Source organism: Aotus nancymaae, unplaced genomic scaffold, assembly GCF_030222135.1.
Source record: "Aotus nancymaae isolate 86718 unplaced genomic scaffold, 86718_ANA_hifiasm-v0.15.2.pri h1tg000058l, whole genome shotgun sequence".
NCBI lineage: Eukaryota > Metazoa > Chordata > Mammalia > Primates > Aotidae > Aotus > Aotus nancymaae.
Window position 1 is genome coordinate 10,000,001 of NW_026988472.1, and position 25,447 is coordinate 10,025,447.

Genomic DNA, 25,447 nt, shown 5'->3' on the forward strand with positions numbered 1-25,447 from the left:
AACACGCCCCCTCCTCTGGTTCCCAGATTGAAGGCTGCACTCTAGGAAACCCACTGAAATTCACAAGATTCCGCCCCCAGGCTCAGGTTCCGCCCCCAGGCTCAGATTCCACCCCCAGATAACCGAGCCCCACCCATATATTCAAGACTCTGCCCTAAATCAGACTACAACCCTACCTCGCTAATAGCTCCGCCCCATCACAAGACTGCACCCACAGGCTAAAGTCCTGTCCCGCACTAAGACAACACCTGGCTTGGTAGCTCCCGCCTGTATTCCCGGCATTTGGGAGGCCGAGGTGGGAGGATCACTTGAGCCTAGGATTTTACGACCAGCCTGTGCAAAATAGTGAGATCCAGTCTCTAAAAATAAGTTAATTAATTATTTAATTAATTAAAAACTATTTAAAAAACCTTTATCCTCGACTTGGCACCGTGGAGCATGCCTGTAATCCCAGCACTTTGGGAGGCCGAGGTGGATGGATCACTTGAGGTCAGGAGTTGGAGACCAGCCTGGCCAACACAGTGAAACCCCGTCTCTACTAAAAATACAAAAAATGAGCCTGGTGTGGTGGAGCACGTCTGTAATCCCAGCTACTCGGGAGGCTGAGGCATGAGAATCGCTTGAGCCTGGGAGGTGGAGGTTGCAGTGGGCTGAGATTGGATAGCGCCACTGCACTCCAGCCTGGGTGACAGAGTGAGACTCTGTCTCAAACAAACAAACAAAAAAAACTATCCTCCAGGACTGGCCTCATACACTCAGAGCATTTATGCAGACCCTAGTCCATGCCTTGCCCCTCCCCTCTTCAAGAGACCCGCCCAAATTCACAAGACTCCGCCCCCAGGCTCTTGCCTTATTGTTATTTACAAGACTCCACCCCAGGATTTAGATCCCTGTTGGTGGGATCCCTAGCTTCCCAGTGGTTCAGAATATGGATCTCACAGGGTTCTGCCCTAGAAGCGGAGCTGAGGGTGGCCTTAGAAAAATCTAGAACACGGCCGGGTGCAGTGGCTCACACCTGTAATCCCAGCATTTTGGGAGGCTTAGGTGGGTGGATCACCTGAGGTCAGGAGTTCGAGACCAGCCTGACCAACAAGGTGAAACCCCATCTCTACTGAAAATACAAAAATTAGGCCAGGCATGTTGGCAGGAGCCTGTAATCCCAGCTACTCGGGAGGCTGAGGCAGGAGAATCACTTTAACCCGGGAGGCAGAGGTTGCAGTGAGCCGAGATCGTGCCACTGCACTCCAGCCTGGGTGATGGAGCGAGAAAAACAAGAAAAAGAAAAATCTAGGACCCAAGTCGAACGTCCTAAGTGGGCGGGGCTTCAGGGTGGCAGCCACTGCCAGTGGGCCTGCTTCGAAACCCCAAGCTCCAGTCTTCCTGCAGACGTGGAAGCAGAGGAGGACCCATCACCCTGTGCGTCTTCGGGATCCGGGCGTGCATGCACTATGAACCAAACTGAGTGCCGCGGGCGCTGGCCAGGGCCCAATGGAGGCATCACCAACTTTGACAACTTCTTCTTTGCCATGCTGACAGTCTTCCAGTGTGTCACCATGGAAGGCTGGACCGACGTGCTCTACTGGGTGAGGCAGACTGTGGGCACACAGCTTGGAGGCTGCACCTGCCTTTCCTCCCTGACACTCAGGCAGGAGTGTCTGCCTACCCTGAGGGATGCATGCCTTTTCTCTCCCCAGATGCAAGATGCCATGGGGTATGAACTGCCCTGGGTGTACTTCGTGAGCCTTGTCATCTTTGGGTCCTTCTTCGTCCTCAATCTTGTGCTTGGCGTCCTGAGTGGGTGAGGGACCTAGACACTCCCTGCTTCCCACCCCTCAGCCACTACCCCCTTCTTTGTGGCTGACAAACTCCTAGGCATCCTTCAAAATCCATCTGAAATACTCCTTCATTCAATCATGAGCATCTATCGTATGTGAGGCACCATTTTAGGAATGGAACAAAAGACAAAAATCTCTGCCTTCCTGGTATTACACTCTGATGGAGAGAGACAGAAAATAGCAACATACGGAATAAAATAAGTGTGTGCGTTTATATGTTGGCACACACATATATGTAGTGTTTTATATGGAATGTGTGCTGTGGAAAGAAAGGAAAGATAAAAGATAAGAATGGAGAGATCTTGTGATTATAAACAGGGATGTAAGGAAAGGCTGTCTTGACAAGTTGTTATTTAAGTAAAAATGTGAAAGAGGCCAGGTGCAGTGGCTCATGTCTGTGATCCCAGCACTATGGGAGGCCAAGGCAGGAGGATGGCTCTAGGTCAGGAGTTTGAGACCAGCCTGTGCAATACAGTGAGACCTCATCTCTACAAAAAATGAACAAAAATAGCTGGGCATCGTGGCGAATGCCTGTAGTCCTAGCTACTTAGGAAGCTGAGGTGGGAGGATCGCCCAAGCCCAGGACACTGAGGCTGCGGTGAGCTATGATCACACCACTGCCCTCCACCCTGAGTGACAGAGTGAGACCCTGTCTCTGGGGAAAAGAAAAAAAGAGAAAGATGAGGGAGTGTATGATGTGGTTATCTGAGGGAAAATCGTTCCAAGCAAAGCGAACGGTCAGTGCAAAGGCTCTGAGGCTAGAATGTGCTTGACATATTCAAAGAGTAGCCAGGATGCTAGTGTGACTGGAGTGATTAAAGCAAGGTGTTCGGATTGGCTCCTCCCCCTAACCCTCTATCCTCCTCCCTCAGGGAGTTCTCCAAAGAGAGAGAGAAAGCAAAAGCTCGCGGGGACTTCCAGAAACAGCGGGAAAAGCAGCAGATGGAGGAGGACCTGCGGGGCTACCTGGACTGGATCACTCAAGCCGAAGAGCTGGACATGGAGGACCCCTCCGCTGACGGCAACCTTGGTTCTTTGGCCGAAGAGGGCCGGGCGAGCCATCGTAGGCAACTCCAATCTGGGCCATTCCCTGCATGCCTTATATGTGGTCTGCCCTCCTGAGACCCACCCAGGCCTGATCTGCAACAACTCTAGCCACAGCCCCCAAGTTATGGCTCAAAATGCAGAATCAAAGACTCCAAATGACACACCTACCTTAGACATGGCCTGAACCCTGCCCCCAGTATGTCCTCCCTAATTGTCTTTTCTCTCCCTGCAGGGCCACAGCTGGCCGAGCTGACCAATAGGAGACGTGGACGTCTACGCTGGTTCAGTCATTCTACTCGCTCCACACACTCCACCAGCAGCCATGGTGGGGGTCCAGCCAGGCTGGGGTGGGGGTGGGTAGGCAGAGGTGAAAGCCAGAGGTTGGACCTCGGGGTCTCAGGTCCTGACCACTATCCCCACCTTGCCTACAGCCAGCCTCCCAGCCAGTGACACTGGTTCGATGACAGAGACCCAAGGCGATGAGGATGAGGAGGAGGGGGCTATGGCCGGCTGTACACGCTGCCTGTGAGGGCCCCCAGCCCCTGACCCAGCCCAGAAGCCAGTCCAAACCCTGACCCTAGTTCTTTCTTTAGCCTCAAGCCTTGACCTCAGTGCTTGATCTCTGGCCCCAGCGACTGACTCCGCCTCTGCCCTGTATGACACCCACCTCCCATCCCCTCTCTTTTTCAGAAACAAGATCATGAAAACCAGAGTCTGGTGAGTTGGGAAAGTTGTGTGAATCCTTGACTCCAAGACTTTGAGAACCCCCCAACCTCCAAGCCCTCACGACCTTTGGGATCCCCCACATGAGACCCCCAGTGCAGGCTTAGGTAGGTGATCTCAGCTGGTGGGCTCCCCTTCCCCCAGCCGCCACCTCCGCAGAACCAACCGGGTCCTTCGGGCGCGCTGCCGTCGGGCTGTGAAGTCCAATGCCTGCTACTGGGCTGTGCTGTTGCTCGTCTTCCTCAACACGCTGACCATCGCCTCTGAGCACCACGGGCAGCCTGTGTGGCTCACCCAGATCCAGGGTACACCCCCAGCCTGCCAGCCATCTCCCCCAGCCTCCTATTCCTTCTGTGCCAGAAGCTCAAATCCAGGACCTCTAGGGTACCTCAGCCCCCAAAACACTGCCTTCCCCACCCCCAAATAAATGCAGAGCCCTTAGCCTGTCCCATCCCACCTTGTAGCTTATCCAGGTAGCACCTGCTGTGTGCCTCAAGCTCCATTCTCAGCACCTTTCTTTATGTGTGCTGACAATTTCTTCACCACAACCTTATGCGAATTAAATACCAAGGCACAGAACACTGAGCACCAAGGCACTGAGGGGTTAAGCGACTAATCTCAGGACTCAGCTAGTGAGTGGCAGAACCAGAATTAGAACCCAGGCAGCCTGGCTCCAGAATCCAGGCTCTCAACATCTCACTGTCTGGACAAGTTCTCCACATCTACAAAATGGAGATGACAGATAGTTGTATCCACTTCATGGTGCAGTGAAGAGGATTAAATGATGTAAGGTGAAAAGTGCTTAGGACACCGTATGGCCCACTATATAGCTAACACTTTATAAGTGTAAGCTCTTACTATTATTCATTATAATCTCAGCCTCAACCTGAATACTGAGCACATTTCTAACCCATAACCCACAAACCAGCCCCAGTCCCAAAGAAACCCTAGACTCTAAGTCTACTTATGAATTGGGGTCTTCCTGGACTCATAGGTGCTAACTCTGGCCCCTCCACCCCAACTCTGTCCCTTGCCCCCATCTCCAAGCCCCTCAAAACTTCACCTACTCTGACATACAAACTCATCCTAATCGCTAGCCCTAAGCCTTCCCTCAGCCAGCACCTGGCCTGATACCAGCTACCCCGGGTCACCCCATGGTCCCTAGTTACCCCCCACATGTCATCACAGAAACTGGCCAGGCCAATCACTCCCACCCCTCTCCCCACAGAGTATGCCAACAAAGTGTTGCTCTGTTTGTTCACGGTGGAGATGCTTCTCAAGTTGTATGGTCTGGGCCCCTCTGCCTATGTCTCTTCCTTCTTCAACCGCTTTGACTGCTTCGTGGTCTGTGGGGGCATCCTGGAGACCACCTTGGTGGAGGTGGGTGCCATGCAGCCCCTGGGCATCTCGGTGCTCCGATGTGTTCGCCTCCTCAGGATCTTTAAGGTCACCAGGTGTGTATCGAGGGAGGTGAAAGACTACGGCCCTAAACACAGCCCCAACAGCCCCCACCCAAGCTCCAATGATAACTTCATCTGCTTCACCATTCACTGAGCAGACATCCATTGAGTGTCTGCTGCGTGCGAGGTGCCCTATCAAGCCCTAGGGAAACACCAGGAATCAAAGCAGACACAAGTTCCTGTCTTCATTCACTAGGGAGAATGTCTACTCCGTTTCCATTGCCTTCCTCAACCTCAACTCCTGCTCTAATGTTTAACCTCAACTCTTGCCCTAACGTTTTTCCCCAACTCTGTCTCCAATTTCAACACCATACTCATTCCCGGCCCAAACCCATCCCAATCCCCAACCACAATACCATCTCTGATCCCAACCACAGGTCCCCTATGAGCCCATTTACAACCCTAGCACCCATTTCCAAGCCCAACCCCATCTCCCACCTCATCCCTAACTCCCAGCCCCATCCCCATCACTAATCACCAACTATAATGCCATCCTCAATCCCCAAACACAACCCCCATATCCCTAACCCCTTACCATCACCCTCTCGTCAACTGCAACTCTATTTCCAGCCTCAGCCTGTCTCACCCCATGCCCTCTTCTATCCAAATCCTCCACCACAACTTATCCTTAACTCCATCTCCAACCCCAAATACATCACAAACCCATCCCCAACATCAGGCCCAGTCCCAACCTGAAACCCAATTTTAGCTTCACCAACTTCTATTAAACCTCCATCCTAACCTCATCTCCCAATCTCCCATTACACCCCTAACCGCAGCCATAATCCTAAACTCAACTTTCCCCCACTTCTTACTCTCATCTCGCCCCAACCCCAAAATCCTTTCTAACCCTGACACCAAAGCCTATTTGAGCCCCACCTGCCCAGGTGCATCCCAAGCTGGAGCCCTGCCTTGGCTCCTGACGCTCCAATGGACATGGCATCGACCCCGCCCCCTTTCATTTCTGCTGCAGACACTGGGCATCTCTGAGCAATCTGGTGGCATCCCTGCTCAATTCAATGAAATCCATCGCATCCTTGCTGCTTCTCCTCTTCCTCTTCATCATCATCTTCTCCCTGCTTGGCATGCAGCTGTTTGGGGGCAAGTTCAACTTTGACCAGACCCACACCAAGCGAAGCACCTTTGACACGTTCCCCCAGGCCCTCCTCACTGTCTTTCAGGTGGAGTCTGGAGACCCTGGGATGGGTGGATCGGGGGTCCCTGGAATTGGAGGGGGTTCAAGAGCTCCACGGCGACTTCCCACCCCTAGATCCTGACAGGAGAGGACTGGAACGTGGTCATGTATGATGGTATCATGGCGTATGGTGGTCCCTTCTTCCCAGGAATGTTGGTGTGCATCTATTTCATCATTCTCTTCATCTGTGGCAACTGTATCCTTGGAGCTTTGTGGGGCTGAATGATGGTGGAGTGGGGGTGGACAGGGAGACCTGGGTGGTCTATAGGCAGGCTGCTTCTCCAACCTTTGCAGCCTAAGCTCATCCCAGATATCCTATTGAACGTGTTTCTTGCCATTGCTGTGGACAACCTGGCCAGTGGAGATGCAGGCACTGCCAAGGACAAGGGCGGGTGAGATATGGCTCCACCCCTAACACAGTCTCTCTCTGGGGTCCCTGACTGGGAATCCCTCAAGACACCCACACCACCAGAGATGCCTCTAGTCACCCTGGTAATCCCTATCTCCACATACAATCTGCCAGTCCTCATTCATTCAGCATGCAATCTATTAAGTGTCTACTCTCTGCCAGGTCCTGTTGTAGATACTGAGGAGACAGCACAGGTCAAGGCAGACAGAGTCCTTGCCTTCATGGAACTAACATTCTAGTTAGGGAAGACAAGAAAAACATAAACAGAAGAATATATAATATATGTTAATAATATGTAATAAAGAGAAATCGGCTGGTCCGAGTGCAGTGGTGTTTACAACTAATTAATCACAACCAGTTACAGATTTCTTTGTTCCTTCTCCACTCCCACTGCTTCACTTGACTAGCCTTTAAAAAAAGAGAGAGAGAAATAAAATAGAATGAAAGGATAGCAAGAAATGAAGATTGTTCTTTGGGGTTAAAGTAAGCAAGGAAGCTCTCTACGAGGAAGTGACATTTCACCAGATACTTGAATGCAGCGAGGGAGTGAGCCATGCAAATATCTGGGGAAAGAGTATTCAAGGAAGGGGAGTGGCAAGTGCAAAGGTCCTGGGGTGCTAATATTTTTAGCACGTCTTTTTTTTTTTTTTTTTTTTGAGATGGAGTTTTGCTCTTGTCGCCCAGGCTGGAGTGCAGTGGCGCTATCTCAGCTCACTGAGCTCACTGCAACCTCCACCTCCCAGGTTCAAGCAATTCTCCTGCCTCAACCTCCTGAGTATCTGGGATTATAGACGTGCACCACCATGCCCGGCTAAATTTTTTTGTATTTTTAGTAGAGATGGGGTTTCACCATGTTGGCCAAGTTGGTCTTGAACTCCTAACCTCAGGAGATCCACCCGCCTTGGCCTCCCAAAGTTCTGGGATTACAGGCGTGAGCCACTGCACCTGGCTACATTCTTAGCACTTTCAAAAAGCTGCCAGTGATGGCCGGGCACAGTGGCCCATGCCTGTAATCACAGCACTTTGGGAGGCCCAAGAGGGTGGATCATCTGAGGTTAGGAGTTCGAGATCAGCATGGCCAACATGGTGAAACCCCGTCTCTACTAAAAATACAAAAAAAAAAAATTATCTGGACAAGCTTGCTTGAACCCACGAAGCAGAGGCTGCAGTGAGCCAAGATTGCACCACTGTACTCTAGCCTGAGCAATACAGTAAGACTCCGTTTCAAAAAAAAAAAAAAAAGTGAGGCTGGAATGGAGCGAGCAAGGAGGAGAGTGGTATGGAGTGAAGATCAATGGAGGAAATGTGGGGGCCAGATACAGGGCTTTCTGGGCCAGGGTGAGAACTGTAGTTTTTCCTAAGTTAAGGAGCCATGGGAGGGTTGTGGGCACAGTTGGGATGTCCCAGACAGGGTTTAACGGGCTCCCTCTGGCTGCTTTGAGAACAGACTGTTGTGGGAGGGGCAGCAGGGAAGAGTGGAAGCAAGAAGGTTCTATGGGACCCAAGAAAGGTCTGTTCTGACTGTAGTAATCCCCCTCAGCCTTGCCCATCTGCAGAAATCACCCCTTATTTCCTCACACAGGGAGAAGAGCAGTGAGAAGGACCTCCCACAGGAGAATGGAGAGCTGGTGAGTTACAAGCGTGGACACTGTCTACACCTCCAACTTCCACCACTACCTGTCTATGTGTGTATGTCTGGTTTTATGTTGTTGTTATTTTATTTTGAGATGGAGTCTCACCCTGTCAGCCAGGCTGGAGTGCAGTGGCGCCATCTCGGCTCACTGCAACCTCCGCCTCCTGAGTTCAAGAGATTCTCCTGTCTCAGCCTCCTGAGTAACAGATTACAGGCGTGCGCCACCACACCCAGCTAATTTTTGTTATTTTTGATAGAGATGGGATTTCACCATGTTGGCCAGGCTGATCTTGAACTTCTGACCTCAAGTGGTCCACCTGCCTCAGCCTCCCAAAGTGCTGGGATTACAAGCATGAGCCACCACACCTGGCCATGTGCATGTCTTTAACCTTCATTCTCTGCCTATTCATTCCCCTATTATTGCATTTCTTCCATGCCTGTCCTGTTTCCATTCCCTGTGTCTCCCTCACTATTGATGACCCCCATCTTCCTGTCCTCAGGTGCCTGGTGCGGAGAAAAAGGAAGAGGAGGGTGCAAGAAGTGAAGGAGCAGGCAAGTGGGCAGGGCCAGGTGGAGCAAGTGTGGGATCTTGGGGACAGAGCTCAGGCAGACAGCTCCTGCTCCCTGAGACCCTCCTCTCCAGAGATCAGCCTTTTCCAAGATCATCCTGAAAATAACAGACTTGGTATGTGGTTAGCAATATTTGGGAACACTGAAGTTAAAGAAGAGAAATGCAACCTGGGCAACATAACAAGACCCCATCTCTACAAAAAAAAATTTAATTAGCCAGGCATGATGATGCCATCCTGTAGTCCCAGCTACTCAGGAGGCTAAGGCAGGAGGATCGCTTGAGCCCAGGAGTTCAAGGTTGCAGTGAGCCATGATGGCACCACTGAAGTCCAGTCTAGGGGACAGAGTGAGACCCTATCTCTAAAAAGAAAAAAAAAGAAGAAGACAAACACGTTTTGTTTACTGCTGAACTTCTCAGAGCCTTTATTATATAATAGTGTGTATATACAACATTCATTCAACACACATTTACTGAGCTCCTACTGTGTCTCAGGCACTGTTCTAAGTGTTGTGGACACAGCAGTGAACAAAACAGACTAAAATACCTTCCTGGAAGAGCCAACATTCTAGCAGGGAATGGGAAGAATTTGCCATATGACAAACACTGTTCTGGGTGCTTTATATCAACTTACTCAATTAATTTTCTTTTGTGGTCTTTCCCTGGTGCCAGACATGGAGGAGGAGGAGGAGGAGGAAGAAGAGGAAGAAGAGGAAGAGGGTGCAGGGGGTGTGGAACTTCTGCAGGAAGTTGTACCCAAGGAGAAAGTCGTACCCATCCCTGAGGGCAGCGCCTTCTTCTGCCTCAGTCAAACCAATCCGTGAGTGCTGGAAGTGGCGGGGGGGCGGGGGGTGAGGCAGGAGGGGCTGGGGCAGACGGAGGACCATGGAGCAGCCAAGGTGGGAGTGAGGGCATGGCCTGTTGCGGCAGGGCCAGAGCTGTAGCCCTTGGAATCCCCGATCAATTCTGTGTTCCTGAGTTCTGACCATGGCCCACTCCCTCTCTGCAGGCTGAGGAAGGGCTGCCACACCCTCATCCACCATCATGTCTTCACCAATCTTATCCTGGTGTTCATCATCCTCAGCAGTGTATCCCTGGCCGCCGAGGACCCCATCCGAGCACACTCCTTCCGAAACCACGTGAGCCTTTGGCTGGGAGCTAGGAGCTGAGGGGACCCTCCCAGGGCAGTCCTAGTGGCACAAGCTGGGGCAGGGTGGAGACAAGGAGAAGAGCCTTAGGTGAGCCAAGAGAGAGGCTCAATAATGGCGACTGATGCAATTCCAGCCTTTACTGTGTGTGCAACACACAGGGAAGCGCCAGGGAGGAGATCAATATTTGACTGAGGAGGAAGCTGTGCTCAGAGAGGTGAAGCAGGCCAAGGGTGCCCATGTAGCTGGGTAGAGGCAGAGGAGTCCAAATTTGAACCCTAATCTTTCTGATGGCCAAGCCTTTTGAGAAATCACCTAGGATCCCCTTGAGTCGTGACTTGGTGGCTCCCCACTCTTTCTCACCCCGCCAGATTCTGGGTTACTTTGATTATGCCTTCACCTCCATTTTCACTGTGGAGATTCTACTAAAGGTGACTAATGGGACCACAGTCCTTCCCTCAGTTGCCCAGGCACTCTCCCCACCCATCCTTGTATCCCACCTCTCCTGTCCCCATCCCCACCTCCTCCAGCCCCCACCATCCCCAGGTCTGGAGTCTAGCCTCATGTCCTCCTGTCCCCAGATGACAGTGTTTGGGGCTTTCCTGCACCGTGGCTCCTTCTGCCGTAGCTGGTTTAATATGTTGGATCTGCTGGTAGTCAGCGTGTCTCTCATCTCCTTTGGCATCCAGTAAGTGACAGCCCCCCCGCAGCCCACCCCATTCCTCTCACAGGGCCCAGCCAGGGCCAGTGCCTGAGGATTGCCCCCTCTCCAGCTCCAGCGCCATCTCGGTGGTGAAGATTCTGCGAGTACTCCGAGTACTGCGGCCCCTCCGAGCCATCAACAGGGCCAAGGGACTCAAGGTAACCCCACCCCACCCAAACCCACAGGACCCAGGCCTTGCCCTGCCCCTGGGGCCAGGATCACTGATCAAAATGACCATTTGCACTGGTGTGTGACCATACAGCCTGGACCTGACATGTAAACACACATCCCTGATCGCTAGCCATGTGGCCTGACCCATGTTTCTTCCAAGTGACCATACATTTCTGACCAGTGGCCACATTCCTCAGACCCAGCTCCCTAACAGGTGACCACAGATCCCCACCCAGCAAACACTTATTCCTGGTGGGTGCCCACACGTCTTTGGCCCGTGACACTGCCTCTTGAACACATGTTGCTAACCATACATCCCTGACCCATCACCACATGTCCCCAGCCCAAGTCCCTGAGCTGCATCTATGACCAGAGTCCCTGCCCCGTGACCACTGTGGCCTGCAGTGTTCAGTAGCTATATGCTTGGGTGCCCACAGCACGTGGTGCAGTGTGTATTTGTGGCCATCCGGACCATCGGGAACATCATGATTGTCACCACGCTTCTGCAATTTATGTTCGCTTGCATCGGGGTGCAGCTCTTCAAGGTGGGACAAACACTGGAGGGAACGCCAGGCAGGGGTCCGGGCGGGGGCGTGATGAAGGGTTAACCTACTTGACAGACATCCTCCCTACAGGGGAAATTCTACACCTGCACGGACGAGGCCAAACACACCCCCCAAGAATGCAAGTGAGTGCCCAAGCCCCTGCCTTCCACGGTGCTCAAGACCCCTCCCAAAGACTATAGAGACCCTAGATCTCATCAAGGCCCAAAGATACAGTCCTGGAATTGTCCCAAGAACTGCAGAGGCCCTCAGATCTCACCAAGTCTTTGGAGATCCCCTTGATACCTCCCCCAGATCCCTCTTCACCTTCCCCAGAGTGACCTACATTCCACTCCAGACCCCTTAGCAATCACCACCCCTGCCCTGAGCCCCCAGTTTCCATCTTTTTGAAACTCCTGTAGAGGGTAGTAGTTAAAAGCCTGGGCCCTGAAGTCAGGTATTCCTGTTTCAAATCCACTTCATGAGACTTAGGTACATTTCTTAACCTTACTCAGTCCCATTTCACTCAACTGAAAAATGGGGCTAAACAGTACCTATCTCGCAAGGCTGTTGTGAAAAGTAAATGAGTTACTACATGGAAAATGTGCTTTGTACAATGTAAAGTTGCTACACAGAAAACCTAGCTTGGGCCGGGTTCTGTGGCTCACACCTGTAATTCCAACACTTTGGGAGGCCAAGGCAGGCAGATCACCTGAGGTTGGGAGTTCAACAGCAGCCTGGCCAAGATGGTGAAACCCTGTCTCTACTAAAAATACAAAAATTAGCTGGGCTTAGTGTTATGTGCCTGTAATCCCAGCTACTCGGGAAGCTGAGGCGGGAGAATCACTTGAACCCAGGAGGCGGAGGTTGCAGTGAGCAGAGATCATCCCACTGCACTTCAGCCTGAGAGTGACAGAGGGAGACTCAGTCTCAAAAAAAACAAACAAACAAACAAAAAAAAAACCTAGCTCAGTGCCTAGCATATAGTTAGTGCTAATAAACGTTGGCTATTATTCATTATACTTTTTCCTAGTGGGTGATGATGAGGATAATAATGGTGATGAGGAAATGATGCCAACTATGTGCCAGACACTAGTCTCATTTATTGACTTATGACAAGCCAGGAAATCGATTCTGTTATTATCCTTATTTCTTAGAGTGGGGAAACAGAAGCAGAGAGGGTGAATGCGCAAGGTCATTCAGCCAGGACATGGAGGGACAGGATTTGAACCCAGATCATCTTGCTCCACCACTATGTCCTGCTGCCTCCATGCTGGAGACCCCAGACCCTTTTCTCCAGTTCCTCACCCCTCCTCACCCATCTAACCTGTTTGCAACATCCACAGGGGCTCCTTTCTAGTGTATCCAGATGGAGACGTGTCACGGCCCCTGGTCCGGGAGCGGCTCTGGGTCAACAGTGATTTCAACTTTGACAATGTCCTTTCAGCCATGATGGCCCTTTTCACTGTCTCCACCTTTGAAGGCTGGCCTGCGTGAGGGACAGGGCCCTGGGGATATAAGGGGATGAGGCAGGGTCTCTGCAGGATTGGGTTGGGATCTCCTGGGAATGGGTGGGAGTGTACCCTGGGGATGTGACGAAGGTCTCTCGAGACTAGATAGCATTTTCTGGAGAGTGGGGGATGTATCAGAGGACTGTAGAGGTGGAGTTCCCAGAAGCTGGGTGGGGGTTCTTTGGGGACTTAGGTGAGGGGTCTCCAGGAATTGGACAGAGGTCTCTAAGGGACTAGGTAGCTAGATAGAAGCCTAGAGAGGATTGGAGATGGTCTGGGGGGACAGAGTGGAGGTCTGGGTTGGTCGCTTGCATCGGGGTGCAGCTCTTCAAGGTGGGGCAAACACCTTGATCTTCAAAGAGATGAAGCTGAAATTCGGGGGTTTCTAAAAAGCTGTGCAGCTCTTTGGGGTACTAGTTGGGGAGCTCCGGGAAGAGATGGAGCAAGGATTCAAGTTGATGGGACAGGGACAAATTTCCAGATCATCCTGCCAAGTTGAATTTTGTTACAGAGGTAAAAAAAAAAAAATCCAGATCGTTGGGGGATTGTGGGGAAGTTCTGGAGAGCTGCATGGGGGTCTCCAGGTGGTTGGAGAAGGGGATTTGAAGGTCTGTGGGAACTTAGGGGATTTCTGAATCTTTGAGGGTCTGAATGGAGACTCTCTGGAGGGCTGTATGGGGGTTTCTGAGGGTGTGGGACAGGGGATTTGGGACTCTTTGAGGACCTGGCAGGGGTCTCTTAGAGTATGTATGGAGGTCCCAGGTAGTTAGGTTAGGAGATTTAGGGGTCTTTGGGGTGCTGGGCAGGAAACTCTGGGGTGTCTGTGATAAGTGGACTGGGGGCAGGTCTGAGGGGTCTGGGAAATCCCCTAACCTGCCCCACATCTACCCCCCTCTGGCTCCCACAGACTGCTATACAAGGCCATCGACGCATACGCAGAGGACCATGGCCCCATCTATAATTACCGTGTGGAGATCTCGGTGTTCTTCATTGTCTACATCATCATCATCGCATTCTTCATGATGAACATCTTCGTGGGCTTCGTCATCATCACCTTCCGTGCCCAGGGCGAGCAGGAGTACCAAAACTGTGAGCTGGACAAGAACCAGGTGACCTCTGACCCCTGACCCACTATGGATGGTCACCAACCCTTCCCCCCTTGCCTCAGAACCCCACTGCTCACTCATGTCCTGCCCTGGTATGCAGCGTCAATGTGTGGAATATGCCCTCAAGGCCCAGCCACTCCGCCGTTACATCCCCAAGAACCCGCATCAGTATCGTGTGTGGGCTGCTGTGAACTCGGCTGCCTTCGAGTACCTGATGTTCCTGCTCATCCTGCTCAACACAGTTGCCCTAGCCATGCAGGTCTGAGATCTCTGCCTGCCCCCCACCAGACTCTGACCCTATTCTTTCCACACAATCCCTTGGGAACCATTAGGAACACTTCAGGCTGCAAGTAACAAATCCCGTGCCAACTAATAGCGACTTAAGCTATAAAGACATTTGCCATATTTCTTCAAGTCTATGCCCAATACTTGTAAGTTGCATCCTGATTTCAGGGATGTGAGAATGTGAAAAAAAAGTAGCTAGTGGCCATTGTAAGTTGCCATTGATTATAAAATGCACCCCAATTTCAGAGATTCTAAAATGTAAAAAGATGTGCTTCCTGGAGTCAATGAACTGTGGTAATTACCTCATGTATCAAGAAGTGCAGAGGTAGGCCATTCATTGTTCATCAGGGACCCATGCTCTGTCTGTCTTTCTGCTTCACCATTCTTAGCAAATTGGCATTTGTTTTCATGGTTGTTGTTTCATGGTCAGAGCTCCAGGCATCAAAACCACACTCAAGGCAGGAAAAAGGAGGGGGAGTTGCACCAGGGGCCTCTCCTTATTTGATCCTCTTATTGGAAAGCAAAATATTTTTTATAGAAGCTGCTAATCAACAGCAGATTTATGTTTATGTATCATTAGTCAACCTGGCCTTGCCTAGCTACAAGAGAAGCTAGGAATCAAGAACTCAACTTTCCAGTATCCATAATGGGAGGCAGACAGTGCAAGGGGTTTGGCCAATCCGCAGTGCAATCATGTCCCCACTCGCCTCAGCCCAGGCCAAGGAATATTTGGTTGGGAGTGGGGGATCTCTGCCTCAGGCTCCATCTCCACTTGATTTTCTCCTGTAGCACTATGAGCAGACTGCTCCCTTCAACTATGCCATGGACATCCTCAACATGGTCTTCACTGGCCTCTTCACTATCGAGATGGTTCTCAAAATCATCGCCTTCAAGCCTAAGGTGGCCTCCCTGCTCTAGCCCCACTCACCAGTGGATGAATTCCTTGGGGGTGGAGCACATTGCAAAGCTCTAGGGTTGGGGATGCGGGCAGCAACCAGGGAGTGTGAGGGATTCAGGTGCAGGCCCATTGTGTGGTCCAAGCTAAGCCCTGGCCCCCTCAGTGCCCCCCTACTACTACTGGTGCCCTACCCTGGCTTAAGAACTTTGAGAAGACAGGGCACTGCTTTTCTCCTGCCTGCAGCATTACTTTACTGATGCCTGGAACACGTTTGACGCTCTTATTGTGGTGGGCAGCGTAGTGGACATTGCCGTCACTGAAGTCAATGTGAGAACTGGCCTTTCCACTAATCCACTCACCCTACACACCTTCCCTCACCTTTATCCGGGGGCTCCCTTTCATGTGGGTAAGTGGCTCCTGCTCACATCCTCCCTACTCCTGGAGACTCAGTGCTTCTCATTCTAGCTCTGTCTCTTCTGAGTCCCTATTGGATCCAGCCAAAGTCCCCCTGTACCAGCTTCCTCATTCCATTTTGTAACCTATCTGCTGGCTCCACCATCTCCTGAAATGCCTCTCCTGTTATTTCTGTTATCTCTTTCATTGCCTTTACATCCCCCATCCATTGGCCCTGTCATCTCTACTGACTCCTGCTTTGGCTCCATCTTTTCTGATGACTTCATTGGCTTCATTTCTCCACCAACTTCATCGTCTCTGACACCGGCTCTTTCATGGCTCTGTCATCACCACTGACTGTATCATTGGCTCCATCACCTCCGTTGGGTACTACATGATTCTGTCGCCTCAACTGACAACGCTGCTGGTTCCATATCTCCATCACTGGCTTCTCCATTGGCTCCTCCGTTGAATCTCTCATCTCCATCATCTCCATGACTCCACTGGTTCCATCATTTCCTCTATTGGCTCCAATGTCTTTCATCCATCACCTCCTTTACTCTCTCCTTTCCCTTCCACTCCCATTACCAACTTTTTCCACAACATCCTAATCCACTACCACATAAACTTTCCTACTTTCCCCTGTATAATGACCCCACCACCACCCCCTATATCTGCTTCATCATTTTTCCCCTTGTTCATTTGGGCCTATGACCTCATCATCTCCCCTATCACCTCTTTCTTGGCCATATCTCCCTCCAGAATGGTGGCCACCTTGGTGAGGTAGCCCACCCTCATAATAAGGATTCTGTGCTTCTTTTCCCATGTCCCTCCGTCCCTCCGTCCCTCCGTCCCTCCGTCCCTCCGTCCCTCCGTCCCTCCGTCCCTCCGTCCCTCCGTCCCTCCGTCCCTCCGTCCCTCCGTCCCTCCGTCCCACCCTAGGACCTCAGTGATTTGGGTACTGGGAGGGCCAAAGCATGAGATAGGGAGATAGCTGGAGTAAATGCAAACTGATCATCCCTACTGCACCCCTCACCCCAGAGCTCTGAAGACAGCTCTCGAATTTCCATCACCTTCTTTCGCCTCTTCCGAGTCATGCGGCTGGTCAAGCTTCTCAGTAAGGGCGAAGGAATCCGCACATTGCTCTGGACATTCATCAAGTCCTTCCAGGTAATCCCCTACCCCATCCCTTTGACCATACCTCACCCCCATCTCACACATCTCAGGCTGCCCCTTTACCACCCTCAGTACTACATCTCCCAGCATGCCATACCCATTTCCAAATTATCATTTCCAATTTTCTCTCTTTTCTGGGCTCTCCATTCTCAACACACCTCTGGCGTCACTGACTTTACTCTATCTACTTAACACTATGTTCACATTTGAGAGACACCACAGTCCTGGGCACTTTGGAGATGGACTGCAACTCCCAGTAGGCCCAGGGCAGGGAAAGCAGTGCATTCTGGGGCTTATACTTCTCTGCCTGAACCTGTGTATCTATTCTTTGCCACTCTCCCCCATTCCTATAGGCCTTGCCCTATGTGGCTCTTCTCATCGCAATGATATTCTTCATCTACGCGGTCATTGGCATGCAGGCAAGTGGGAACCCTAGGAGGCATCCCTTAGGCACTCCTCTGCTGACAGGGGATAGGGTAGGAATAGCTCGAAAGTAGGGGTGGCGGGTAGACAGACAGACAAGCTGGACGGCCCTGGGTTAATCTACACATCTGTGAAATGAGATCAGCAGTGATGCCCTGTTTGTTAGAGTTATGAGGCTCCTTTAGGTATTAGGAGGTGTGAAATGGGTGGGGCATGGGTTCACCTCACTGACACAGCCCTGGTGTGTCCACAGATGTTTGGCAAAGTGGCTCTTCAGGACGGCACACAGATAAACCGAAACAACAACTTCCAGACCTTTCCACAGGCTGTGCTGCTTCTGTTCAGGTGACATCTACTCAATCCCCTGCCACCTCAATCTCCAGCATGCCCATGGGTGCCCACACACCCTCTCTGAGCCCCAGACTGCTTGAGCTACAGGAATAACAGGGCAGCGTGGGGCTCCATACAACCCGAAATGTTTCCTGGCTATGATGCGAGGAGTCTATTAGAATATTCTAGCCTCAGCCATTCTCTTTCTAGCTGTAAGATGCATCCCCTTCTCAGGTTTCAGTGCCTCATTTGTAAGATGCAAACACGACTGTCATCAACATGGCCACATTGGCTGTTAAAATATTGAAATATTATCTGTGCCAGATGTAGCCCCTTGTGAGAAGTAGGTCATCTCCTCACTCTCCAGTCCTCCCGCAACTCCATTTGCCATGACTTCATAGCCTCGCCTTCAGGATTCTACCCCTGTGTGACCCCCACCAGGTGTGCCACCGGTGAGGCATGGCAGGAGATAATGCTTGCCAGCCTTCCTGGAAGTCGGTGTGATCCTGAATCTGACTTCGGCCCTGGTGAAGAGTTTACCTGTGGTAGCAATTTTGCCATCGCTTATTTCATCAGCTTCTTCATGCTCTGTGCCTTCCTGGTGAGGACCATTTCCTCACAACCACCACCACTGTCATGGGGGCTGGGCCTGAGGGGCTCAGGGATGTGATGTGGGCAGCCCAGATCTTCAGAGTGACTGGTCCGATGACAAGATCAACCCAGACTCATGACCCAGTGACCATATAAGCCCACACTAGCCTCCCACCATCCCTCCATGACACTGTTCTGCCCTTCACCTAACCGCTCCCCTACTCACTGCCCCACAGATCATAAATCTCTTTGTGGCTGTGATCATGGACAACTTTGATTATCTCACCAGAGATTGGTCCATCCTGGGCCCCCATCACCTTGATGAATTCAAGAGGATCTGGTCTGAATATGACCCTGGGGCCAAGTATGCCCTCTACCCACTTACCTAGAATCCAGGGGACAATGCACTGCCCTACACAATCCCCTAGCCCGAGAACCTCTGACCTCTGCATCTCATTACCCAGTCAATAGATGCCCCAAGGTTTCCACTGCCCCATCCTCTGCCCTCTCTGACTGCCCTCCGATTCTTCCCTGGCAAGCTCTGGAGTGTTGGTGGGGGGAGGTAGTGATGAGCTGATCAGGCCTTGAGAAAGAGCTAGAGTGGGTATCATCAATCCAGTGGCACCTCCACTCCTCCCCCAGGGGCCGCATCAAACACTTGGATGTGGTTGCCCTGCTGAGACGTATCCAGCCCCCTCTGGGATTCGGGAAGCTGTGCCCACACCGAGTGGCCTGCAAGGTCTGTGCACCTGTCCACCCCCAGGCCCCTGAGAGGGCTGTCTATCACATGGCAAGGGTGGGAAGGGATCTGCCTTGGGTTGGAAGGGGTGTTTGGTCGTATCCTCAGAGGTTTCTGCCCCTGGACATTTGTGCCTGCATACCCGGCATTTTCCCAGAGTGGGTTTCATGTCTCTGGTGTTCACAGAGACTTGTGGCAATGAACATGCCCCTCAACTCAGATGGGACGGTGACATTCAACGCCACACTCTTTGCCCTGGTTCGGACATCCCTGAAGATCAAGACAGAAGGTGTAGGGGAGGGGCAGGAGTGGGATCCTCCCTGGGGAGGGTAAAAGGACCAAACTCATTGAATGATGGCCCCACTCCTAGCTCTGAACCTCAAAATGGGTGACCGGATTCTCCAGGCCTGTTCCCCCCGCTCCAATGGGGGCGGTGTGCATCTGCGGTAGCAGCTTGTGAAGCCCCCCCTCTAACAGTGAGGGGGCAGCTGTGGAGATTCTTCCTATTGGCTTACGCCCCACATCCTCCTCCAACGCAGGGAACCTGGAGCAAGCCAACCAGGAGCTGCGGATTGTCATCAAAAAGATCTGGAAGCGGATGAAGCAGAAGCTGCTAGATGAGGTCATTCCCCCACCAGACGGTGAGCTATCCCCGCCCCAGTTCACTGCGCCAGCTTCTGAATGGCAGATGATCGCTCTCCACCACAAAACCAGCGCTGGCCAGAGGGCGAGGGGAAGTCCATGCTGGTGGGTAGGGAGGTCGGGAGGCAGGCTGGGGCAGAGGACCCCTGTGTGATCTTGCCTTCTATCCCTTGCCTCTAGAGGAGGAGGTCACCGTGGGCAAGTTCTACGCCACATTTCTGATCCAGGACTATTTCCGCAAATTCCGGCGGAGGAAAGAAAAGGGGCTACTAGGCAACGAGGCCGCCCCTAGCACCTCCTCCGCCCTTCAGGTCTTCGGGGCAGGGCCTGGTGTGAATGGGCACGTGTGGCAGTGCTGTGGCTGAAGCTGACCTCCATTTTAATCTTGTGAAACCCATGTCACAGATAAGGAAACTGAGGCCCCAGGCCTCACAGAGGGCCAGGGTGGCTGAAGGACTCCTTCCCCCACCCTACCCACCTGCATGGAAAACAGAGAAGGGAAGTTCAAACCCTGAGCTGCCTGCTTCCCTATTTCTTCACCCCCACAGGCTGGTCTGCGGAGCCTGCAGAACTTGGGTCCTGAGATGCGCCAGGCCCTCACCTGTGACACGGAGGAGGAGGAGGAAGAGGGGCAGGAGGGAGTGGAGGAGGAAGATGAGAAAGACTTGGAAACTAACAGAGTAAGGACAAGTTTTCACTCTCCCAGGAACTTGATTGTAAAATACTTCATCAATTCCCCAAGTGATTTTGACACTGCTTCTGGGAAGAAGCGCCCCCCGACCAGAGAAGCCCCCTCTGCAATAGAAAAATATTTGAGGCCGGGAGCCATGGCTCACACCTATAATCCCAGCACTTTGGGAGGCCAAGGTGGGAGGATCTCTTGAACCCTGGAGTTTGAGACCAGCCCTGGCAACATAGTAAAACCACCTCTCTACAAAAATAAAATAAAAAGTAGCCAGGAGTGGTGGTCCAAGCCTGTAGTCCCAGCTATTTGTGAGGCTGAGTCAGGAGGATCACTTGAGCCTGGGAAGTTGAGGCCACAGTGAGGCGTGATTGTGCCACTGCACTCCTGACTGGTGACAGAACAAGACCCTATCACAAATATTTATTTATTTATTTGATATTTACCACTGCTGTTGGAGGGTGAGGCCCACATTCATGGACCTGTGAAGGAGATATGCTATATGACCAAATGACTTAGCCACAATGGGGATGCAACACTCAGTCCTGTGACTCTCCACAGGCCACGATGGTCTCCCAGCCCCCATCTCGCCGGGGCTCCAGGATTTCTGTGTCTATGCCTGTTGGGGACAGACTTCCAGATTCACTCTCCCTTGGGCCCAGTGATGATGACAGGGGGACTCCCACCTCCAGTCAGCCCAGTGTGTCCCAGGCTGGATCTCACACCTACAGGTATTGTCAAATGTCTGGAGGTAGATTGTGAGGGAAAGCAAGGACTAGACACTGGATAGAGGTAATTCAGGAGACAGGAAGTTGGATGGTAGTAGGGAGGGCCTAGAGGCCTTCAAGCAGAAATTTGGGAAGCATGAAGGTGTTTTCAAGGGCTCAGGTAAAAATAGAGGGTGATAAGACATTCATATGAGAAAGGTAATGCAAAGATTTAATGCAAAAAGCACATTATGTGAAACCAAGAGTTTCAGTTCAAATCCTGGCTCTGCCATTTGCTAAGTGACCTTGGGCTAGCCACTTCGTTTCTTTTTTTTTTCTTTTTTTTTCTTTTTTTCTGAGACAGAGTCCTGCTCTGTTGCCTAGGTTGGAGTGCAGTGGCTCGATTTCGGCTGGCTGTAACCTCCACTTCCCAGGTTCAAGCAATTCTGCCTCAGCCTCCCGAGTAGCTGGGATTACAGGCGTGCACCATGATGGCTATTTTTTTTTTAATATGTTTAGTAGAGATGGGGTTTCTCCGTGTTGGCCAGGCTGGTCTCGAACTCCTGACCTCAGGTGATCCACCTGCCTCGGTTTCCCAAGTGCTGGGATTACAGGCTTGAGCCACCAAGCCTGGCCTAGTCACTTCATTCTATAAGCCTCAGTTTCCTCACCTGTATAAAGGGGATGATAAAGCACTTCACAGGTATAAAGAAAGGATGAAATGAGGTAATGCATGTCAAGCAGCTAGCTTTTAGACAATACATAAACAGATGAAATGAAAATTTAAAAAAATAATAATTAGAGTGTCTAGCTTGGCCAGGCACAGTGGCTCACACTGGTAATCTCAGCACTTTAGGAGGCCAAGGCGGGAGGATCGCTTGAGCCCAGTAGTATAAGACCAGCCTGCACAACATGAGACCCTGTCCATATAAAAAATAAAAAAATAGCTGAGCGTGGTGGGGCATGCCTGTGGTCCCAGCTACTTGGGAGGCTGAGGTGGGAGGATCAATTGAGCCTGGGAGGTTGAGGCTGCAGTGAGCTGAGATCATGCCGCTGCACTCCAGCCTGAGTGACAGAGTAAGACCCTGTCTTGGAAAATAAAAAATAGAAATACGGCCGGGAGTGGTGGCTCATGCCTGTAATCCTAGCACTTTGGGAGGCCGAGGCAGGCGGATCACCTGAGGTTGGGAGTTCAAGACCAGCCTGACCAACATGGAGAAACCCTGTCTCTGCTAAAAATAATACAAAATTAGCTGGGCATGGTGGCGCATGCCTGTAATCCCAGCTAGTCAGGAGGCTGAGACTGAAGAATCACTTGAACCCGGGAGGCGTAGGTTTTGGTGAGCCGAGATCACACCATTGCACTCCAGCCTGGGCAACAAGAGTGAAACTCCATCTCAAAAAAAAAAAAAAAAGATTAGATGTCATGAGTGGGTAATTACAAAAAAAAAAAGAAAAGAAAAAGATGGAAATAAAAAAATAAAGTGCCGAACTTTTACAGGCTCCCCCATTCCTAATACATGCCCAGTTTTCTGTTGAAGCTGTCTCTCTAACAGGTCAATTTTGATTTTTTTTGAAACTTTGGGTCCTTCCAATGAGATGAACGTCTGTTAAACAAAAGCCCATCGTCACTTTAAAATGGTTAATGTTAATTTTATGTGACTTGTCCTCAAAAAAAAAAAAAAAATCCAAAAGCCCAGTGTTTCTGTAGGGGTTGGGGCATGTGATGAGTGGAACCAGGGGCCGAGGACCACATACTGGGGGATCTGGTCTGCCTAATATGCCTCACTTTCCACAGGAGAGGCTCTGGGGCTCTCATTTTCACCATCCCAGAAGAAGGAAATTCTCAGCCCAAGGGAACCAAAGGGCAAGACAAGCAGGATGAGGAAGAGGAAGTCCCCGATCGGTACACTGGCCATGCTACGTGGGATGAACCCATGAGCTGGGGTGGGGGAGGGGTGGGAACTGAGTAGGGGAGGACTGTTGCCCAAGTTCATCCCTGGCCCTCCCACCCACACAGGCTCTCCTACATAGATGAGCAGGCAGGGACTCCTCCGTGCCCAGTCCTTTTGCCACCTCACAGAGCTCAGAGATACATGGATGGGCACCTTGCACCACGCCGCCGTCTGCTGCCCCCCACGCCTGCAGGTGAGAGCAGGGATGGATCCAAGGAGCCCCCAAGGGCCTACAGGACAGAGATCTGGGGAAGCACTGACATCACTATTTGCCCCTGGTGCCTCACCCACCTCCAGGTCGGAAGCCCTCCTTTACCATCCAGTGTCTGCAGCGTCAGGGCAGTTGTGAGGATTTGCCCATCCCAGGCACCTATCATCGTGGTCGAAATTCAGGGCCCAGCAGGGCTCAGGTAAAGCTGCGGAAGTGGTGCTGGGGTCTGGAGAGGTGGGGGCAGCCTAGGCTGAATTTCTCGGGCCCTTCTTTTTTTTTTAGATGGAGTTTTGCTCTGTCACCCAGGCTGGAGTGCAGTGGGGCAATCTTGGCTCACTGCAACCTCCACCTCCCGGGTTCAAGCGATTCTCCTGCTTCAGCTTTCCAAGTAGTTGGGATTACAGGTGCCCGCCACCATGCCGAGCTAATTTTTGTATTTTTAGTAGAGACACGGTTTCACATGTTGGCCAGGCTGGTCTCAAACTCCTGACCTCAGATGATCCGCCCGTCTCAGCCTCCCAAAGTGCTGAGATTACAGGCATGAGCTACTGCTCCAGGCTTCAGGCCCTTCTTAAGAACAGGACACATATGAATGAAGGCACACAACGCTCACTGTACTTGTGAGGAAACTGAGACCCAGAGAGGTTTATCCCAGATCATGCAGCTAGTAAGTGGCAGAGTTGACATTTAAACCCAGGCCTTCTGCGCTCTTACATAAATAAACTCAAGCCTGACTTACATCCATTCAGTTTCACTCCAGTTGTATAGTGAGGAAAAGGAGTAGGCACAGGAGTGAGTCCTAGATCCTCATACCCTACTCATCCATCCCTGCCCCTCTGATGTTTATTCTGGCTTAGGGTTCCTGGGCAACACCGCCTCAGCGGGGTAGGCTCCTGTATGCCCCGTTGTTGTTGGTGGAAGAGGGGGCAGCGGGGGAGGGGTACCTCGGCAGATCCAGTGGCCCACTGCGAACCTTCACCTGTCTGCACGTGCCTGGAACCCACTCGGACCCGAGCCATGGCAAGAGGGGCAGCGCCGACAGCTTGGTGGAGGCTGTGAGTCCAGAGGGCAGATAGACAAGATGGATGGGGGAGAAGGGAAGGAGGTGAGAGCTGGAGGAGGAGGGGAAGGAGTCCCCAGGTCCTTCATTGTGCATGTAGATATCCCTTTGCCCTATGACCTCTGCTCACCCCTGTCCCCCACTGACTTCCCTACATGCCCTCACGGGCACCTCATTTATCCGCATTGAACCCTCTGTGCACACTGTGCCCTCAGTCAACGCTGATTCCACCTGTGCCCCCAGGTGCTCATCTCAGAGGGTCTGGGCCTGTTTGCTCGAGACCCACGCTTTGTGGCCCTGGCCAAGCAGGAAATTGCAGATGCATGTCGCCTGACGCTGGATGAGATGGACAGTGCTGCCAGTGACCTGCTGGCACAGGGGACCAGCTCACTCTATAGCGATGAGGAGTCCATCCTCTCCCGCTTCGACGAGGAGGACTTGGGAGACGAGATGGCCTGTGTCCATGCCCTCTGAATTCCCACCCCTCCCCCACTGCTCAATAAACCTCCTGCCCTCCCCTCCCCAGCAGGAGACAGGCATGGACCACACCCCTGGATTTTCTTGTCTTTGCACAGGGGGCCTGGGGCTGCCCAGGGTCCCCCATCCATCCATCCCCTGTTCCAGCCCAGAGCCACTGCCCACACATGGGTATTTCCAGAAACCAGGACAGCCAGGCCTGATTATTCAGCGTCAGGGAAGGAGGGAGGAGGAGGAGGAGGAAGAGACAGCAGCCAAAAAAAGCTGGAGGCAGAGTGGAGGAGGGGGAGGGGGAGGGCACTGGACAGAGATGGAGGAAAGCGGGGAGAGAGGGTGTGACGGGTCTTGGATCCGGAGAGGAGGAAAGGCAGAGATTTCACCAGGGCTCAGCCAGGTCAAACTAGGAAGGGTAGACGGATGAGAAGGAACGGACAAGGAAATCCAGAGAAGAGTCCTGCCAGGGGAGAGGCCTGAAGGTTGGAATCAGCCTGTTACGTGATGACATGTCTTAGGCAAAGGGGTCCTCTGACAGCAACAGGAATTTTAGGGCAGCTAAGTTGGGATCGCCCTGTCTCCCACCTCCCACCTTCTGCATGAGAAAGAAAATAAACCCTAAATCCATCAGTAGACAACATAGGTGACAGCAAAGGGCAGGGCTCCCAGCCCTAGGAAACCCACTCAGGGCCCACCTGGCTTTCCTGAGACTACCTAAGAGTAACCTACTCTTCTCCCACACAGATCCCAGAAGTCCTCTCTGCTTCTTGCCCCAGCTTTACTCATCACCCAGCCTTTGGGGTTGCATTTGCTCAGTGAAGGCTTATCAGGCA

At 51.9% G+C, this 25,447-nt stretch overlaps 1 protein-coding gene across 9 annotated transcripts in view; it reads left to right on the forward strand.

Annotated features, from left to right (window-relative positions):
- The window catches only part of CACNA1F (calcium voltage-gated channel subunit alpha1 F), a 27,828-nt gene extending 3,137 nt beyond the window's left edge, over positions 1–24,691 (forward strand). For 4 of the 9 annotated variants that reach the window (XM_021667552.2, XM_012471590.3, XM_021667558.2 and 1 more), the window contains 42 exons: positions 1,387–1,583; positions 1,695–1,798; positions 2,708–2,898; positions 3,115–3,207; positions 3,314–3,407; positions 3,573–3,599; positions 3,750–3,910; positions 4,834–5,059; positions 6,039–6,246; positions 6,336–6,456; positions 6,571–6,652; positions 8,252–8,297; positions 8,803–8,854; positions 9,543–9,690; positions 9,880–10,009; positions 10,390–10,449; positions 10,600–10,706; positions 10,792–10,879; positions 11,330–11,437; positions 11,528–11,580; positions 12,781–12,927; positions 13,853–14,054; positions 14,152–14,310; positions 15,126–15,236; positions 15,478–15,561; positions 16,390–16,410; positions 16,669–16,797; positions 17,157–17,222; positions 17,480–17,571; positions 17,998–18,157; positions 18,384–18,511; positions 18,790–18,886; positions 19,073–19,175; positions 19,426–19,527; positions 19,709–19,839; positions 20,077–20,208; positions 20,772–20,941; positions 22,716–22,823; positions 22,938–23,065; positions 23,170–23,282; positions 23,941–24,138; positions 24,387–24,691. In XM_021667552.2, coding sequence (XP_021523227.2) covers positions 1,387–1,583; positions 1,695–1,798; positions 2,708–2,898; positions 3,115–3,207; positions 3,314–3,407; positions 3,573–3,599; positions 3,750–3,910; positions 4,834–5,059; positions 6,039–6,246; positions 6,336–6,456; positions 6,571–6,652; positions 8,252–8,297; positions 8,803–8,854; positions 9,543–9,690; positions 9,880–10,009; positions 10,390–10,449; positions 10,600–10,706; positions 10,792–10,879; positions 11,330–11,437; positions 11,528–11,580; positions 12,781–12,927; positions 13,853–14,054; positions 14,152–14,310; positions 15,126–15,236; positions 15,478–15,561; positions 16,390–16,410; positions 16,669–16,797; positions 17,157–17,222; positions 17,480–17,571; positions 17,998–18,157; positions 18,384–18,511; positions 18,790–18,886; positions 19,073–19,175; positions 19,426–19,527; positions 19,709–19,839; positions 20,077–20,208; positions 20,772–20,941; positions 22,716–22,823; positions 22,938–23,065; positions 23,170–23,282; positions 23,941–24,138; positions 24,387–24,617 — 5,108 coding nt within the window. In that variant the 3' untranslated portion in view covers positions 24,618–24,691. Of the gene's footprint in view, positions 1–1,375; positions 1,584–1,694; positions 1,799–2,707; positions 2,899–3,114; positions 3,208–3,313; positions 3,408–3,572; positions 3,600–3,749; positions 3,911–4,833; positions 5,060–6,038; positions 6,247–6,335; positions 6,457–6,570; positions 6,653–8,251; positions 8,298–8,802; positions 8,855–9,542; positions 9,691–9,879; positions 10,010–10,389; positions 10,450–10,599; positions 10,707–10,791; positions 10,880–11,329; positions 11,438–11,527; positions 11,581–12,780; positions 12,928–13,852; positions 14,055–14,151; positions 14,311–15,125; positions 15,237–15,477; positions 15,562–16,389; positions 16,411–16,668; positions 16,798–17,156; positions 17,223–17,479; positions 17,572–17,997; positions 18,158–18,383; positions 18,512–18,789; positions 18,887–19,072; positions 19,176–19,425; positions 19,528–19,708; positions 19,840–20,076; positions 20,209–20,771; positions 20,942–22,715; positions 22,824–22,937; positions 23,066–23,169; positions 23,283–23,940; positions 24,139–24,386 lie in introns of those variants that run through there. The other 5 variants (XM_064364353.1, XM_012471593.3, XM_021667553.2 and 2 more) reach the window with 5 other exon arrangements.
- The last annotated feature ends 756 nt before the right edge of the window (positions 24,692–25,447 follow it).